Source organism: Quercus lobata, chromosome 3 (assembly GCF_001633185.2).
Source record: "Quercus lobata isolate SW786 chromosome 3, ValleyOak3.0 Primary Assembly, whole genome shotgun sequence".
NCBI lineage: Eukaryota > Viridiplantae > Streptophyta > Magnoliopsida > Fagales > Fagaceae > Quercus > Quercus lobata.
In genome coordinates, this window is record NC_044906.1 from 24,449,211 (window position 1) to 24,467,792 (window position 18,582).

At 33.0% G+C, this 18,582-nt stretch overlaps 2 protein-coding genes across 7 annotated transcripts in view; one reads left to right on the forward strand and one right to left on the reverse strand.

Moving 5' to 3' along the window:
- Nucleotides 1-12,397, reverse strand: part of LOC115980017 (TMV resistance protein N-like) — a 101,668-nt gene extending 89,271 nt beyond the window's left edge. For 2 of the 6 annotated variants that reach the window (XM_031102202.1, XM_031102203.1), the window contains exons 1-7: nucleotides 11,657-12,394; nucleotides 9,622-10,738; nucleotides 9,160-9,420; nucleotides 8,482-9,084; nucleotides 7,174-8,382; nucleotides 5,021-6,902; nucleotides 3,822-3,923 (exon numbers count right to left, since the gene is read on the reverse strand). In XM_031102202.1, the coding sequence (XP_030958062.1) occupies nucleotides 7,711-8,382; nucleotides 8,482-9,084; nucleotides 9,160-9,420; nucleotides 9,622-10,738; nucleotides 11,657-12,147 (3,144 nt within the window). In that variant the 5' untranslated portion in view covers nucleotides 12,148-12,394 and the 3' untranslated portion in view covers nucleotides 3,822-3,923; nucleotides 5,021-6,902; nucleotides 7,174-7,710. Of the gene's footprint in view, nucleotides 1-466; nucleotides 1,288-3,821; nucleotides 3,924-5,020; nucleotides 6,903-7,173; nucleotides 8,383-8,481; nucleotides 9,085-9,159; nucleotides 9,421-9,621; nucleotides 10,739-11,656 lie in introns of those variants that run through there. The other 4 variants (XM_031102199.1, XM_031102198.1, XM_031102200.1 and 1 more) reach the window with 4 other exon arrangements.
- Nucleotides 12,398-17,470: 5,073 nt separating this feature from the next.
- On the forward strand, nucleotides 17,471-17,938 carry LOC115980617. The gene has a single exon (XM_031102847.1). It carries the CDS (start codon nucleotides 17,471-17,473, stop codon nucleotides 17,936-17,938), a length of 468 nt encoding a protein of 155 aa, XP_030958707.1.
- The last annotated feature ends 644 nt before the right edge of the window (nucleotides 17,939-18,582 follow it).

The following is an 18,582-nucleotide window of genomic DNA, read 5'->3' on the forward strand; positions in this document are numbered from 1 at the left end:
TCGCATGGCTCTCAGCTTTAGTAGGAATGCAGTGCTGTTTAGGTTGACTGTCGTTTATCTCTATCTCTATCACAAGATTCATGCTTCCCTAAATGCTAATTTGGTTCTTACTGCTAAACATCCTTGAAACTCAAAGCATAAAGCATACGTCCAAGTAAACCACATGGAACTGTGAATATCTTACAGCTACATTTCCATGAATCAAAGACTCCAAGGTAGTGTCAAATCCCAAAGGCAGTCATAAAACTTTGTAAATCAGTGTGCAAGTATTTTCAGATGTTGAATTTCACTATAGTAATTTTTTTCCAATGAAAATATTTATAAGTATCTCAAAACTAGGAAGGTAAACCAAAAAACTATCTGGACACAGGCAAAGGCTTCCTACATGAGAACTTTTTGGATCAACTCAATTCAGTAATGTAGAAAAAGGAAGAAGAAGTTAAAAGAGGAAAAAGAAATGAGGAAATTGGAATAATTTTCATTATTTGAATGAATGAAGTACATATGGATATTTCTACATCTATGCCAATTCAATTATGCACAAGAAGAGGCAGGATTGCAACTGCACAACTATCTTCAACTTTAACAACATAAAACTCTTTCAACTGTAAACGTCATTAACAAAAACATAACTATTCCATTGGTGAGCGTAGGTTGGTTTGCTGAGCAAGTGGAAGGATTGCAAACACTGCCTCCAAAACAGGTGTTAAACATTGACCCATTCTCACACCTCACAAATAAAGGAAGTAGTAGATATTTTGAAAATAGAGCAGACACTTCAGCAAAATTTCAACCATAATCTATTGCCCTAATATTATGTCGGTACCAATAAGTACCGAAAGGCACCTGCAAAAGGCTTTTACAGTTATGTCTTTGAAGCAGATTAGGACACCCTTGTTATTGTACTTTTGGCCTGTGCTGTACTCTCTTGGCCTTTGGTATCGAACAGCATGGCTGGAAAGTTGGGTAGTATCATGGTGGGAGTATTATAGTTGTTGACATTCTGGTTGTTGCTGGTTTTTCTTTCCATAACTTCAAGCAATCCATGAAATTTGAAAAGTAGAGACATCATGGTGGACATAATTAGGGATTTTCTGCACCAACATATTTCAATGCACCTGTTGATATTGTCTCTCCCTTAGTTACAATTGAGGTGGTGTCAATTTTGGGTATGCCTCTGGCTATTTCTCTGCTTTAACTTATTCTCTGAAATGCATGATGGATGATCATGTGTTGCCTTAGGACCTCCTTGCTTGGGAGACACTAGGTCAGACACAACAATCTGCACTAACAAAACAGGCACCCTTACATTAAACAAGAACAAGGTAACATAATTTTTCCTTAAAGAAGCAATGAGTGAAGATAACTCTACATAATAGTATCAAATGTTCTTGATATAATGCAAGAAGCAGTTGATTTAAACACAACCAGTACTATTTACAACATTGATTCTGAATTGCCTGTGAAGATTTTTGGTAGCCCTGCCAACAAAGCTATACTTTCTTGGGATGTCTTTGATTTGAATATAAATGAAATCTATAATTCATGATGAAGCCTTTAATGCAGAGAAAAATAGAAGTGGAGTCTTGGCAAAGAGGAAGAGTAAGAAGGCTGTTCACACCCAGAAGAAGGATTGTTAGACTATGGGATACAAATTTAGGGGACTGCTTCTAGCTAGCCTTTAACATGACATGAGGGTAAAAAGAAGAGCACCTCCCTGCCCCCCCTCCCCCACCTCTGGTCCCCGGGTGGCTAATGCATAAAATATGTCTAAACCAACTAAAAGTTAAGAAGCTACTTCAAAGTAATTATTAGTTTCACTAAGTATCAAAAACTCCTATGGAAATTCAAAGGAAATGTCATTCTGTTAGGCATAGTTGTATGTTGTATAATAAGATGTGCTGGTTTGTATGTTGAATAATAGGAGGGTGCTGCAGTACAGGCTGTGATGTGAAGGGTGCTGTGATGCAGTGCAGGCTGTGATGCAGAGGCAGCAGTGATGCAGTGCTGCTGTGATGCAGAAGCTATGATGCAGCAGTGACTAGTCTGGCTGTGATAGTGTGCTAATTGTATACGTGCCTAAGTGTCCATATGTGAGATAGATTAGAGTTGGTTAGTGACTGTGTAAGTCAGTTAGAGTAGTTAGAGAATGATGGTCATTGACAACTGTTTTGGTGTTGTATAAGAGACCAATGAGTTGTATAGTGGGTAATCAAGCAAAGTGTATTTTCCAATGCAACATTTTCCTTTCTTTTCTCTGTTCTTTCTTTTCTCTCAATTCTGGAGGTCTAGCTGACCTCGAATCCAGCTACACAATAAATCCACAAATCCAATCCTAACACATTCTTCATTGAATTTTATTAGGAATATAGTTGGAGCAGTAAAAGACATACAAGATTGAGGGTGAAATTCATTCATTCAAGTGGATAAGAAGTTATAAAATCATTAGTTTGAGAAGCACAGTAAAGAAATCATACTTTAGTGGATCAAACAACTTGGTCCAACTTGACTAACCATAATATCAATCCATGATTGATCTTATTTATGTGTTCTCATGTTTGACAAATTACTAATGTAGAAGGCCTAAAATCACACTAACTAAAATTACAATGAAGCATAAGCAAACCAAACTCGAAGCAAAGTGACCTCGTGATTACTCCCGTATTGAAAGCAAATTATAAGGCCAACAATTACCAAAAGCTAGGAAAAAGAAACACACACACGCACATTTACTAATGCACTATTTACAAGAATGATGATGATAGATATAGGAATCTGTTTCATCTTTTCATCAATTGGATAATAGATATAGAATGATGATTAACTGACAACAAAATAGACTGTAAATTTAAGTTGCTTCAATAAGAAGAAATTTTCAGAATGCTCAGCTCTCAAGGTATTGCAACAATTTTAAGGTTATATTATATCTTAGGTAGAATAGCAACTCTGGCAAGAGAACAACAATACCACAAAAGGAAGATGAACACATCAACTGATGTCAAAGTAAACAGACCATGATGAAAGGCAAACCAAAGGGAGGCCAAGGTAGCTGTTGCCTCCCATGGGATTGAAATTTCTCTTATGAAGTAATCCTTTGTATCATACGCCCCAATTCTTCTAATATAATACACTGGTTCCCTTGAGTTTTTGCAGATATCACAACCACTTAATCCCATTCAAAAGCCAGAGGTTTTGATAGGGTTAAGGTAACATCAATGGTACACCAGAAAAATTATTGATCTTTATCATGAAATTTTTGCTTGCCCCATAATTTTATTTCTAGACATACTTTATCCTAAATGCACATTTTCCTTCAAAGAAGTTATTGTCCCCCTAACAAAAGACCCTAGTTTATGTTATTGAAAAAAAAAAAGTGTTCACTATACAGAGGAGTTATACATAAAATTGGCCTAGATAGGACGGCTAAGCAAGAAGAGAGTAATTTATATGCATCATCAAATTTTTTTTAAACATATTCCAATGTTGAGATAATGAATTTAATTAATTTCGTGACAAAGTGATTATGATAAGCTGCAAACCAAGAGTACTAATTTATATGTTATTGCTTTTAATTTTGGTTGCCCTTATATGCCCTGGCCAGGCAATAAGAATTGTGTGACCAGGCCACTTACAAGCAAACTTGTGGACAATCACTTTTGACAGGGCTTGTTTCAGGTGACGGTTTTATCAATCTATAGCTCAAAGTAGGTTTTAGTTTGATTTGCAAGAAGGTTAGTCATACTTTGATAGAGTTTACTTTTTTTTTTAATTCAAGAATATCCCAAGCAGAGTAACATACAATGTAATACTTATGAACATACCTCAATGGCCTATGCCAATTCTGTGAGGGCAATCAGGTACTTGTATTGAAATTGAAGCTTGCCTTTGCCTTTTCACTCACTTGCTAAGAGCATTCATCTTTTCTGCAAACAAGTTTGCATGTTTTCAAAGAATAAAGCTCCTTCATACAGATAAAAACATCTGGATCTAATGTTAACAGTTGAACTTATCAACCATTGTCATTGTTAATATTTTTCTTTTATGCTCTCTAATTTTGGGTTATTCAAAGCAAATAATCAAATTAATAAATTATCGAAGCCCACATCTAAGCTTCTCGAAATATAGCTTTTCTATTTGGCCATTTAATGCACTTCAAATTACATAAGCATTTTCTATGTGACCATGTTTATTAGATAATGTGGCTAAGATAGTACCACCATAGTTATTCTTCCAAAATGCACAAGCACCCACAAACAGCCTTCTGGCACATGTAGAAAGGGTCCATTTCTACAATTGCAATATAATAATGTCCTGAATTTAAAAAAAATATATATATATTCTACATTGATGAATTTTATTACAAGAAAATCAAAGCATTTAAAATTATGTGTATTTTCATTGTATCTCATAAAGATGATAATATAGTCGCCATATAGGGAAAGAACATTGTAAATAACACATCTGAACAGAAAGTATATAACAAAAAATTGACTCACAACTACATTTCCAAAACATTGTCATCCTAGATAGTAAATTCATTTTTGTGCTGATAGTTCTAGGGTGTTGAAGGTCTGTATATAACAACATTAAAAAGTTTATTCAGTATCAGCTAACTATATATGAATGTTGCTGTCCTTTTCTACCAAAAAAAAAAAAAAAATGTTGCTGTCCTTGCATCAACTTTCTCGTAAGGTCCCACTTACTGCAATCCAGCCATTATGTGTGAACCTAATAATGGATACAATGAGAGCTACAGCCTTGGCCACTGAGCTACCCAACAATGACAGCATGGTAAAGTCGTCTGTGGGTCAATCAAAGCCATTTGTAACCAAGGTAATGGCAGTCTAACTTATGATACAATTTAGGGCAAGATCTATCTTTGGTGCGGATGAGAAAGTGAAGAAAACACTCATTTTTAAAACTTTTCATTTGTCAAGTCTTCAATGAATTTAATGCCTAGGCAACTAGAGAAGAGGGTTTATTAAAACAACAGGCTGTTTTTAATAATTCTAAGGTTTACCATAGTCCGTCAACTGGTGATGGTGGAGTTTCTGCAGCAGTTTGCCAGTGTTGAGAGGCTAAATTGGGGGCAATGGAATGCTTGCTTTGGACTTGCATTTTTCTGCTGACCAATTGTAGGCTCTTCAAGTGAATTCCAATTTCTGGAGAGCAGCTAGTGAAGCAAAGGTTCTCAGCTTCTTGGAAGACTAACCAATAAGTCCAATCATTTGTAATGCGTGACTTTCTGCATTAGGTGAAGTGAAGGTAAAACGTAGTGCTAAGGGATATCAATTCAAGAGAAAGCTTCCAGTTAGTCTCGAATGTAGGATATGTTCAAGTACACAAGGAGTAATAACTGTTATTTGTTTGACAAGAATAATATAAAACTTTAACAAAACAGCAATGCAGAAGGCTTTAAATCATACCAGCTAAAATTACAATGACATCAAATTATATTTCCAATTACAGAGTATTAGTATGCTATCATGTGAACTTAGGGGTAACAAACTGTATTTGTACATGAGTTCCTTCAAAAAGAGCAACACCAAGAGAGGCTGGACACATGATACCATATTCTGAACCTTAGCATGTAATGAATTTTCAGAACTGGTCTTAACAGCAATAAACTGATAGACAAAAGTCCAAATAGACATATTTTGCCAAAAGTAAATCACACCTCAGACAATATGGGGTAATGGGCAAGAAACTTACTCATGTCCCCCATGATGTGTAAGTAACTTAAGAGAGAAAGAGAGAGAGAGATTATGAAAATGATACAATGAACTTCTATCAGCTTGTTTTCATAACTTTTGTTCTAAAAAATTGATTTTTTTTTTAGTAGTATTTTAAAAGTCTAACTTTCTTTTTGAAAATAATATTTTTTGCAGAAATAATACCTCCTTATTCACATAAAATTAAAACCAAGACCTCAATTCCACCACGTAATGATTTGGTAGGAGGTACAATTTGGTCAAAAGACCATACCTTACTTTTTAACCATACAAGTTAGGCTCAAATCATCCAATAATCCTAATTCAGCTACAACCAACAAGTAACCTTTTAAGTACAACCCACTAGATATTGATCTTTGTCAATTTAAAAAATCATATGCCACTTGAGAAAGAAAATGACTTTCATATTATGTTGAACAAAATCAGTGAGCTAAGAAAGCCAAATTTTTTTTTTTTAGATTATTAGCAGCACATACTTGTCTATTGACATTTAAAATTTTTTTTCTAAAAAAAAATTTAGAAAATTTTAACAATTAAAAGAAACTGAATTTAGCTGCATATTAAATGAATAATTTCTTTGTATAGTTTATTAGATGCCAATATATTACTTGTACTGTACATTCACCTTATAACTTAACATTTTTTTGTTTTTTTCTAAAACAACTTAAAAGTGTTTATCAAATGACTATTTTTCATTAATTCTGGTTTTTCTTTTTAAATAATGTCCTTTCAAATTGGATCGATACCCATGATGTTAATGAGCCAGTTAATTTGAGAGAGAGAAGTGATAAAAGAACTAACAGATGGAAATGAAACAACAAAACTTAGGGAGGAGACATACCTGATATTTAAAAACATAATAGAGAATGTTTCAATGTACCTTGGCATATTCTTAGAAGCTCAATCAAGAGGTTCTCATTTCTTTGAAAGTAGATATGGATTGAAGCAGCATTGGAGGGCAAGGCCATCATTGTTGTTGTCGGAAAGTTTACAGGCAAAAGAAGATGAGTAATTTGACCCCAGCGCCCATCTTATGAGGCTGTGGGCTACGTTATTATCAAAACCCATCCATAAATGAGGAAGAAGCCAAAGCCGAAATATCCTTCATTGTGCTCTTCCATTCCCAGCCGGGCTTGCAAGCTGGATTTACAATGAAGTTGATGATATTTTCTGCAATCCATAAGATGAATCCTCAACAACAAGCTAACAAGATCAATATTATCTCTGCAACAGATTCAATCCGACTGCAAAAATGGAAAAGAAATAGCAATCCAATTGTGTAATCTTTATTGTATTTACTGAACCTCCTCTCCTGAAATGTAAGAGAGTTCATTCATTAACTCAGCCCATAGTAACATTTTATCAAATACTTGGAGTGTTCATACTTGGGATTATAAACATTTAAAAAAAAAAACAAACAGTTTCAATGTTATTATAGTACCTTGGCATATATCTTTGAAGTTCAATCAAGGAGTTCTCATTTTCTTCAATGGTGGACTTGGGTTGAAGTCAGCGTCCTCATTTAGAAAGGGCTGGGCCATTGAAGATATCGGTGTTGGGATGGTGTTGGTCGGGTGACATTGGTGTTGTATTTCCGGTACACCAATAGGCATATCTATCCAAACACTCTCATTATTTTGGTCTTCAGTTCCCTGTGTAATCTCAAGTGATCTCACGTATAAGTCATACTGTTTGTTAAGACGATGGGCGAGTTGGTCTATGCTGGCTTTAGGGTTTGAAAACAGAGCATCCCCCCTTGCATCCCAAAGGATTTTCATTGCCGCTGCTGCATACAGTGTGAATTCATCTTTGTTCACTCTTTGTGCCAGTAACTCCATTGGGGGATCAATTATATGTTCAACGAATTCCATTATAGATTGAGCTTGGATCATTTCGACTCGAAAACCCCATCTACCACCATACCACAATCCTTTGGCGAAGGGACAACATTGAAATAGATGTAAAACTGAATCTTCTGCTATTTCACAAAGAGGGCAATAATAGCCATCTTGAGCTTTGGAGCATCCGCCCAGCTTCTGCTGAAAGGGGAGGACATCTTTAATCTTTTTTGAATTCTTATGCAGGCCACCTTATCTGCAGCGGAGTTCTGAGGAGAACATGTGCATGCTACATGGACCCCACACTTTTCTACAGTAATTTCGGCTATTTCTGGATTATTATTTGAAAATTCAAATTGAAGCTTAACTTCAGTCCCTTCATTTAGAATTATGCCTTCCAATGAACTATCCCTTATATAGAATACCCATAGATAAGAATAAGATGATGATGATGGTGGAGTTGGAAAATATGTAGTAGTAGATGAGTGCAATCCTTTATAACCATCAACGAAAATGTTGATAGCATAGTAACCTGATATATAACCCCTATACCTATCCTTCGATTGCACTTGTATTACAACACAGAAAGCAAATGATGGAAGAAGTTTCCGACTGACCGAGAATGATATGGAACTTCCACTACTTTGATGATTGAACCATTTTGGAATCTTACTTCCTTGAATTAACAACTTTCCATCAATTTTTAATGAAAAGCCCTTATTATGAGGAAAGTCAGTTTCAGAAGCATAGTCCCGGTGCGATGATCCCCTTGGACATACAATATTCCGTGGAAGCCCTAGCTTTTCTGCAAACTGCATGCAATTAGCAAATTAAAGAAACCACAGTTTAGCAAATCTAGTAATTTATATTTGGGAAAGTTAACCAAAATTGAATCTTTGAGAGAGATGAACCTGACTTAATAATCTTCTGCTTGATTGTGAATCCAACGATTTGCATCCTACTATTTGTACAGTATGTATACATGATGGAAGTCTTGGAATTTTCTGAAGATTACGGCAATTCTCAATATAAAGACCCTTTAATTGAGGAAATCTACTAGAGATGTCTGGGAGGGTAGTAATGTTGCTGAACATAACATATAACAATTTCAATTTGGGGAAGCAATCAGGAATATCCAGGTTCTTTGGAAAATTTTCAAATTCAAACATATAGAGGAGATTAAGATTTGGTAATAACGAAGGTAGAGCTAATCTTTCCGTACTTTGCCCAATATCGGGGAACTTCCAAAGACTTTCACAGCCTTGGAGACAAAACCATTGAAGAGATTTCAACTTGAGAATTCTTGGAATAATTTTAAGATTTTCACATCTATAGAGACCCCAATATTCAAGCGCTTCAAGAAGTCCAACAGACTGATGAATCTCAACTAAATTTTTACATCTTGCAAGCTCCAGCCTCTTTATGTTTGGGGCAATCACCGATAAGTCAGGTAATTTGGTAATGTTTTTACAGTAAGTGAAATCCATATATTTCAAAGCTGGGAGCCGGCATCTCTGTAGAGGATGGAAAAAAAAAATCAATAAATATAGCTTAAAAATATAATAATTTATAAATGGTAATGGTCATACCTCAAAAGGCTCATCTAATTTAATGTGGCTTCCTGGCACTTTAAGTGCAACAAGCTTTTGAAGATTAATGGTGGCTGGCAAGGAAGGTAAAGGAAATCCATTCCAATCAATTAACCTTAACTCATTTGGAAGATATATAACATCTTCACAAATTAAATTACGAACAGTCAAGTATTTGAGATTTGTCATCCTTCCAAAATCCAGCTGCATGTTTCTTGGTTGTGGTAAGCACAATGTTATGCCTTCAACTTCTTCTAATCCCTAAATGGACAAAGAATTACAATAATTACATTATACAACAAAATTTACAATTATTAAGTTGTAAACAAAATAAATGTGGATAAACCTATATTTTCTTTAGCATTAAACGAAATAAAAAACAAAGAAATGAGAAAAATATTCACTACAAAAGTACATATGCTTGGTGAGAGAAAGGAAAAGATAAATCAAAATAATTTATACCGTATCTGGTAGTTTGGAAGCATCATCATAACATAATAACCTTTTATGTTTCTTTGATACTTTTGATTCTTGTTTGATAATTTCCAAACTCATTTGCTGTATCAAGTCATGCATCGATAATTTGCCATTTTTATCAACAAATATGAGAGACTTATCTTTAAGTATTTCAATATCACAATATGAGCCATAAGAATAGCAACTTTCTAGTATATGCTCGACAACATCCTTGTGTAATCCCTTGAGAAAAGATGCAATGTCAAGGAAAATATGCTGTTGAGTTTGGTCCAATCCATCGTAGCTTATTTTGAGTACTTCTAGAATATTTGGATTAAGAATTCTTTTGTACTTATTTAATGCACTTTTCCAAAAGCGTATATCATCTCTTGGATACAAATCAGAGCCTATTATTTTCAAAGCTAATGGAAGACCTTTGGCATAGCTTAAAAATAGGTCTACGACTTCTAAATAACCTTTCTTAGGCTTGTTTTCTTTGAATGCATGTTGACAAAAGAGCTCACGAGATTCATGTTTATCTAATTCCTTGAGCCGGTAGTTACAGTAGGTTAAATGATAATCTTCTTGAAGAGTATATAGTACTTTTTCTTCCCTTGTTGTGATAATAATTCTACTTCCAGAAGCAAAACAATTGCATTCGCCAAGCAAATCTGTTACTTGGATTAATTTGTCCACATCATCAAGAATTATAAGAATTCTTTTGTGCTGAGGCATTTCCATTCTCATATTGATTCTTTTAATTGCACCAAGCTCCTTCAAAGTTCCACCTCCTAATATCTCAAAATAAAGTGCCTTTCTTAATCGGCATTTGCCATCATTTGTACTTGAGTTTTCTTTAACATTCTCTAGAAAGCTACTTCCTTCAAAACGATATGCAATTAAATCATAAATAGCTTTGGCAATTGTTGTCTTACCTATTCCAGGAAGGCCATGAATCACTACCATACGCACATCATTTGAATCAATATCTAAAAGACAATTTATATCCTCCACACGGGAATCTATTCCAACAGGGTATTTAACATCAGATATTTTCGTATAATTTAATTTAACTCTTGAGATCACTTCAAAAACTTCTTTTATAAGAGTAAATTGAGGGTGGCTGCCAGTTGCAAAGCATTAAAAACTTGTTAGAAAATAAAATATAAAGATGAACTAAAATTCAAAATGTTTAGCATGTGTACTATGATTGAAATATTGTTAATACAAGTTAATGGCGAGTAACTCATAGATCTAAGAACTATTAGTATGAACCATTTTTTCCTCAGCTAGAAAATCAAATTTTGGCTTTTAGCATGAAGACTTGTGAAAAACTAGTTAGGTAAGGAAATAAGCTTCTTGAATATCCACTTCTAATTGATAGACACTAGCTTGAATGCATTCGTTAAGATATTTTAGGGATTGAAGTTTGGTAAACATTACATGGGTGTGCAGTGAATTTATAATGGGTCCCAAGACTCTCCATTACATTAAAGAAAAAAAAAATCTAAAATTGTAGAATTACAACTGATTTTCTTTTTTAAAGGGGAAAAAAATAGTTTTGCATTCTTTCACCAATTCCAAGAGGGCCACAAAATATTAAACCATAGAAATCTAACTCAATTGAAACAGTAAATTGTTTGACAAAAACAAATGTTATGAGTACTGAATAATTATTGATAAGTTAACAAAACTTAAATACAAAAACTTAATAAGCAATTTTGCATCTTAAAAAAACAATTTTAAACAATATATATATATATTTATATATAGAAAGATGAATAAATAAAATTTAATTGATATTGAAATATTAAAAAAAAAAAACCCCTAAAAACCTCAAATTATATAGAGTTGCTTGAAGTGGGATTGACAAGATAATCAGTTATATGTGCTTACCTTTCTATCTAGCCTAACTAGCACATTATTAAAAGATATGAACTTTCAAATTTTCAAAAAATAAGGCAAAAAATAAGACTTCACTAGAGAGTTGTTTAACGTTAAAAGTTTTTGGTGATAAGAAAAATAGTGATAGAATGCATACTCTTTTGTGCAATGCCATCCACCTATATTACCGGCTTCATGTAGAGCTATCCTCCATTTTTGCACTTCCATTTTATCCTTGCACTCTGTTTCATGTTTTGTCAAAGCTTCTCCAAACTTTCCCTTTTGGTTACGTACTTCTGATGGATCCACCATATAAAAAATTGGTAGCACAATTTGGCCTTTCTTTTCACACTCAAGAATTTTGACAAGTTCTTTCAAACACCAAGTGGAAAATGCGTAGTTTTCAGAGAATACAATGATTGAAATTCTTGAACTTTCAATGGCTTTGAAAAGTTTGTCTAAAATTTTTTTACTCCTTAAGTGCTCGTCATCAAGGAAGATGTTGATACCATGATGATTCAAAATGCCTCTCAAAATATTCGTAAAATTATTGCGGGTATCCTTACCTCCAAAACTCACAAATACATCATATCTACATTGGTGGGTGAAAGAGGAAGAAGAGTCTCCTTTGTTGATTGGAAAAGCCATGGTGATTTGGATAGACAGTAGAATAGATTCAAAAGGAAGAGGAGAGTTTAAGTGATGAAATTGGAATTGTAAGAGTTTAAGTGAGAATTTTCTGAATGGATTTTAGAGAGAGAGAGAGAGAGTGAGAGAGAGAGAGTATATGGGAATGGCAAAGTAAAGGAATTGAATGTTAGTTGAGTTCCTGTGACTGTGCGGTAGAAAAGTGGAGAGAAATTTCTTGGGTACGCGCTTATTTTTGGAGTGTAGTGTGTTACCATTCATGCATTCTGAATTCATATTCAAAGTTTAAAGAAAGGGAGACACAATTTCTTTCTTTCTCTCTTTTCTCTGTCACCCTTTTCTTTGAAATTTCCTTACTCTTCTTTTCTCTCCCTCCATCACCATCATCTCTCTATCCCTTTTTCTTTTTCTTTTTTCTTTTTTGATCTCTTCTTTTATCTATATATGTGTTTTAATATTTTCTTTCTTTCTCTGTTTCTTCTAAGATCTCACTCGTTCTCACGCGTTTAATATTTATCTCTACTATATTAAACGCGAAAAGTAGACAAAAAAGAATAAAGAAGCATTAAATTTGTGTATTTAAATTAATCAATATAAGTATATTGAATTTAATTCGAAAAATATTAAAAATATTTCAAATTTTATTATATAACTTTCATAAATTGAAGTTGTAATAAGTGTTATAAATAAATTTCAAGAACATAATAAACAAATATATGAATTTTTTTTGGTGACATATCAAATTAGAAAAATTGTAAAATACATTTTGTAATGTCTTTCGTTTAATTCTATTTTAAAAATAACACTATCTGCGTTTTATCATATATGTGAATATAATTAAAAAAAAAAAAAAAAAAAGGGGTAAGTTTCAACTAAAAAACAATCAACCCACTACCAACTACTCCCATACATTATCTCATCCTCATTTATTTATTATTTTTTTTTCCGCCAAATTGTTAGAGTTACAATACACAATAAATTGGAAGCTGTAGCAGAAGTCACAGCAACAACAAGCTTTTTGACTCTTGACTATATTTGTGGTTATGCTTTTTCTTTATTAATTATTTTTTTCAAATTTCAGAATCATAGCATCACAAAGATATCCAACTGTCCCACTCAAACATATATAGAATAGTTCTCCAGCTGTCCCACTCAAACATATATAGAATAGTTCTCCAGCTGTCCCACTGCGTGAACAGTGACTCGTCACCTCCGTGAAGTGGGCTAGGTGATGCAGTGCAACGGTGGTACGTTCCTATAAGAATGTTTTTGCAGCAGCGGAACCAGTGCCGGTTTGGTTTGGACGTTTTACTGCATTCAGCATTTGCGTTTTGGGTATGAGATTTATGCTACAGTAAATGCAGTAAACGCGTCCTACTTCTTTCATTTTTTTTTTTTTTTTCACGCGTTTCAAAGTGATGTGGTTACTGTTTATGCACTGTTGCATGAACAGTAATCACAAATGTTAATTTTTCCCTGTGAATAGTGATTCGTGTACTGTTTATGGACCTATAAATTATACTTTTCAGTAACTTTTTTATTAAAAATGGGTCTCACAGTACTATTCACACATTTAAAAAATATTTTGTTACAGTGTTTTCAGTTTCAGTTTTCAATTTCAGCAAAAATAAGCTCAATCTAAACATACCCCTAGAGTTCAGTTTTTATTTTTTTCCTAGAAATTAATACATCTGTAATTTTTTTTTTTTTTTTGAGAATAAATTCATCTGTAATCTGGTTTGATAAAATGTTTTTTTTGCTAGTAAATTTTTGAAAGGCCTAAGGATGGGCTTGGTGGTTAATTTTTGTTGGACTATTCGGTTAAATTTTAAAATTTTATTGTGTTATTTGGACTAAATTTTATTTCATTACAAGGCCATGAACTAGGTTGAGGGAAAGAAAAAAAGATTTCGGGCCAAGGGGCTAGGAAGAATTTTGCTGGGCCAAACCTTAGAATTTTATACATTTGTATATACTACATAATTTTTTTTATATATAGGATTTTTGACTATATATATAGCGTTGAAACTTGAGCTTTATGCATAGATCCAAGTGCAAAATATGGGATTGTGAGAATGGCAAGTAGAGTCGAATTCTAAGAGCACTAGCAGAATGTAAAGAAATATTTATTTTACCTCTTCAAAATTTACTTTATTTATTTTATTATCTTATTTTATAATTTACCAAACATTCTAGTTTCTATTTTTATATATAACTCATTAAAATAATATAAATTATACCAACAAATAATATAAAAAATTCAATTTCTTTCTCTTTCCTCTCTCTCCAACAAACCCACGTACCACCTAAAATAATAAAATTTAAGTTTACCACCTAGTTACAGTAAGTTGTAAATATGCCAACTTATTGTAGCAAGGTGGCAAATTTTTTTACAACTACATGCCCGAATGAGGTGAGTTTTGAGTGAATTTGGTTGTAAAATAGCAACTTAGAGGGTTTTACACCCCTCAATACTAATCTATATATATATAAAACCGAAGCCTTTGCTGGCACCATAATTTTCCACGTCAACACAATATTTAAAAAATAAAAAAAAATAAAAATTATAACTCTTCAAAACCCTAGCAACCTTACCCCTCTCTCAAGTTAAGAAATATAAAGCTACGGTTTCTGCAAACTCTCTCTCTCTCCAGACGTAGGAAGCCCTAAAGCATTCAAGATCTACAATGCACGGTATAGATTTTAGCTTATAAAGTTCAGCTTTTGTAAGGTTAGTTTTGTTTATATATTAATTAATACATAGTACTTTGTTCACCATTGAATATTCATATAATCAATTTCCAATTCAGTGTTCAAGAATTAAACCAAAATTCTAATTGCGCTATCATAAAATATTATTATTAGTATGAATTTTATAGAGTTGCGGTGTTCAAAAATTAAACCAAAATTCTTTTAAATTATCTATAATATTTTGTCCTCTAAAAATTTTATCTCTTTGATTTTATTCTATTGTGTTTCTTAAGCTATAGAGAGATTTTCTTTAGTTTCTGCAAACTCTCTCTCTCTCTCCAGATGTAGGAAGCCCTAAACGCACGGTATAGCATTCAAGATCTACAACTCACGATATAGATTTTAGCTTATAAAGTTCAGCTTTTGTAAGGTTAGTTTGTTTATATATTTAGTTCTTACGTTTAGGTTTAGGTTTAGGTTTAGGTTTTAAGAGATTTATATATTACTACTATGTGGCTAAATTTCCCGTGACATCAATTTCATGTTTTTAACCAAATACATCAGCAAAGCAAGAGAAGGCGCATAAATATTTAGTCCTTACGGTTTAGGTTTAGGTTTAGGTTTAGGTTTTAAGAGATTTATATATTACTACTATGTGGCTGAATTTCCCGTGACATCAGTTTTATGTTTTTTTTTTTTTTTAAATTTGTTTAATGTAAGGTTAGTTTGTTTACATTAGTTCTTTATCTCAAAAATAAGGCTTTTATTTCTACCGCAAGAACTATTTAGGTATGTATCCCTTGCAAGCACACATGAATTTAAATTGTCTTTTAATATATGCATGCTTTATTATTTTCTAATAGTTTTCCCGTGCATCGCACGGGTTAGCGACTAGTGATATATCAATTGTCAAATTATTATTAAGTGTTCACATCTAAACGGGTCCAATGCATAAATACATTAAATCTAATTATTGGAAAGTCACTTACCATTATGATTCATTTTCAAACTTGGGACCAAGAAGGAAAGTGGACACAAATTTCTTGGGTATGCACATATTTTGAATTAATTTTCAAACTTCAAAAAAAGGAAGACACAATTTCTTTTATCATTTCTCTCTCTCCCTTATCTTCTCTATCACGAAATCTCCTTTTTCTTCTTTTTCTCTCCCTACATCATCTCTCTGTCATTTTTTCTTTAGGATAAAAGCTATTATTACACACTTTTTTTCTCCACTCACAAGCAACTATGCCTTTGTCTAGATACCACTTAAAAATAAAAATTATTTCACTATTTAGCTTATTTTTGCTATTATTTATGGGCTCCACTGCACTTTTTGATATTATTCATGGGTCCTATTGTACTATTTCAACTAACTTTCACCTGTATTTGCAATACTTTCAGCAATAAGTTTTCAGTTTCAACAAAATAAGTGGTATCCAAGCAGACCTTATATTAAAATTGTAGCAAAAGTTGTGTGTGCTAGACTTTCTCAAACAAGTGGGATAAGTAGTGGACCCACTTGAAAAGTTAAAATTACATGGCTCTACATTGAGAGCATATAAATTATTTTGGAGCGAAAAACTATAGCAAGGCTGTGCGTTTCATGGGCCATTGCCCAGTAGAATGTAATTCTGCCGGCCTTTCTAGTCAATTTGGGCTTAAAACAAGCTTCTAAGACGATCTCTTCTATAATGTTTCTTCATTCTGAAGGCAACCTTATCTTACAAATCCTGCACCCATAATTAATTGAATCCTAAGCCTTCACTTTTTAACGAAACAAAACTACCATTAAGTCCAAAGATTTTCAATCTCCTCCATGGATATATGGTAATGGTATATTGATATTTTATTTCATTTTATGTTTTCAATAGTTTGGAGTTTAGGGGATTCGAGAGAGCTTTAGCTCAACCAACATCTCCGGATATTTCTAATAGAAACATTTTGGGTTATGTTTTGTTTTCCTAATCCATAATTTATAATGTTGTGTATGAATTAAGCAGATTAAAATTAATTAATTAATTAATTTTAAATTTAAATTTCCAAATATCAAATTCAGTGTGGTCACTAAATTAGATCTTGCTAAAATTTCGTTGGGCCAGATAAGAGCTTGCAAATGCTTGAGGTATTGACTAACTATTTCAACAACAAGCCAACCTCCAACCAGCCCAAATTAGGTCCGCTAGTTTAGAGTCACAAGACAAATTTGGTCATGTCCAAACTTGGTTAGTTACGTCTGAAGGGGGAAAAAAATTAGAACAACTAGTACCTTCCTAATATTAGGGAACTAGACATTTTGGGCAAGCGAATGCCTCATCCTCATGACACATTGATGTTCGAAGGACAATACACCTATAACATTACCAACATAGCTTTTTTATTCATCAATAACCGTTTGCCATGTATGATTTGTAGTGAAAACGTTATGTTCCTAACTTTACTTAATGCCCAAAACCTCTAAAGTAAAGGCTAATTAACCCTTGGAAACCCTCAAATATAGGAATCACAAAGTCTGCATCTATATATGTGAAGTCCAACAAAGTTAAAAATGACTGGAAAAAAAAAAGAAAAAGAAAAACGTTACAAGTTACAACCATTGAGTCCAATTTCTTCTTTCAAAATGAGTGTAGCCATGGTTAATAGCTCCACGGTAATGGGATTCATCCAAGACACAAAGAAGTTTAACAATTGCATCAATGAATGTTTTGAGATGCTAGATATTGATGGTAATGGTAAGCTTTCAAGAGAATTGCTTTATGGGGGTCTTCATAAGCTTTTGTCATTGGAAAACAATACGAACCAAGAGGAAGAGATCTATAATCTCTATGAAGTAATTTTCAAGAGGTTTGATAAGGATGAAAAAGGTTTCATTGATCGAATGGAATTTGAGTCTCTTATTAGGGAGCTCATGCTAGCCATGGGTCGTGGAATTGGTGATTTGCCAGTTCTAGTGGCTCTTGAGGAACACAGTCTGCTTATGAAGGCTGTTCAATATGAAGTGGCTAGCTTAAAGGAAGGTAGTCGAAAGAATAAAAGAAAGAGAGAAAAGAATGTGCTTCGTGATATATGCCTTTGTTGTCATAAATTGGAAACTAGCTAGCAACAAAAAAACGTAATAGCAATTTTGGGTTTTTTATTATTTTTTTTATTTTTATTTTTTGAGAAGTCTTATTTTTTTATTTTGCTCCTAGTAGAAACGTAATTGCAATTAGTTTTGTAAGTTTTAAATATTTATGTGATAATTTACCTAGTGATTTGGATGTTGTATTTCAATTGGATTTGCCTTAATTTTTAATAAAATATCGCTTATCTTTTGCTCCAAAAAAAAAAAAAGTGATCCACACAAATAATTATTATTTACTACAATTTAGCGTATGGCATATCATCAAACAAGAAATATAAAAACTATAACATAGGAAAATTTGGTAACGTAGTGAAAAATTGATGAAAAATCTCTTCAAACATTTAAACGACTCCAAGGACACAAATAGTCCAATAGAAAATCTACTATGAAGGAACAATTACAAATAATCAGGACTCAAAACCTTTAATATTTCTAACAATGTTACTTGAGCAAGCGTTGAGCAAACATTTTGTTTAACTTATATGATCGCTCTAGTAAGTCCTTAATTCACTCAAGTTAAACTTTTGAAACTTGGGATCTTCATGTAACTTACGACTCAAAACTTTCAACAATATTATGAACATACCCTTTACATACAATTTCACAACTCACTAATTTGT

Coding starts and splice junctions, on each gene's coding strand:
- LOC115980617 (XM_031102847.1), top strand. CDS start 17,471: ATGGTTAATAGCTCCACGGTAATGGGATTCATCCAAGACACAAAGAAG.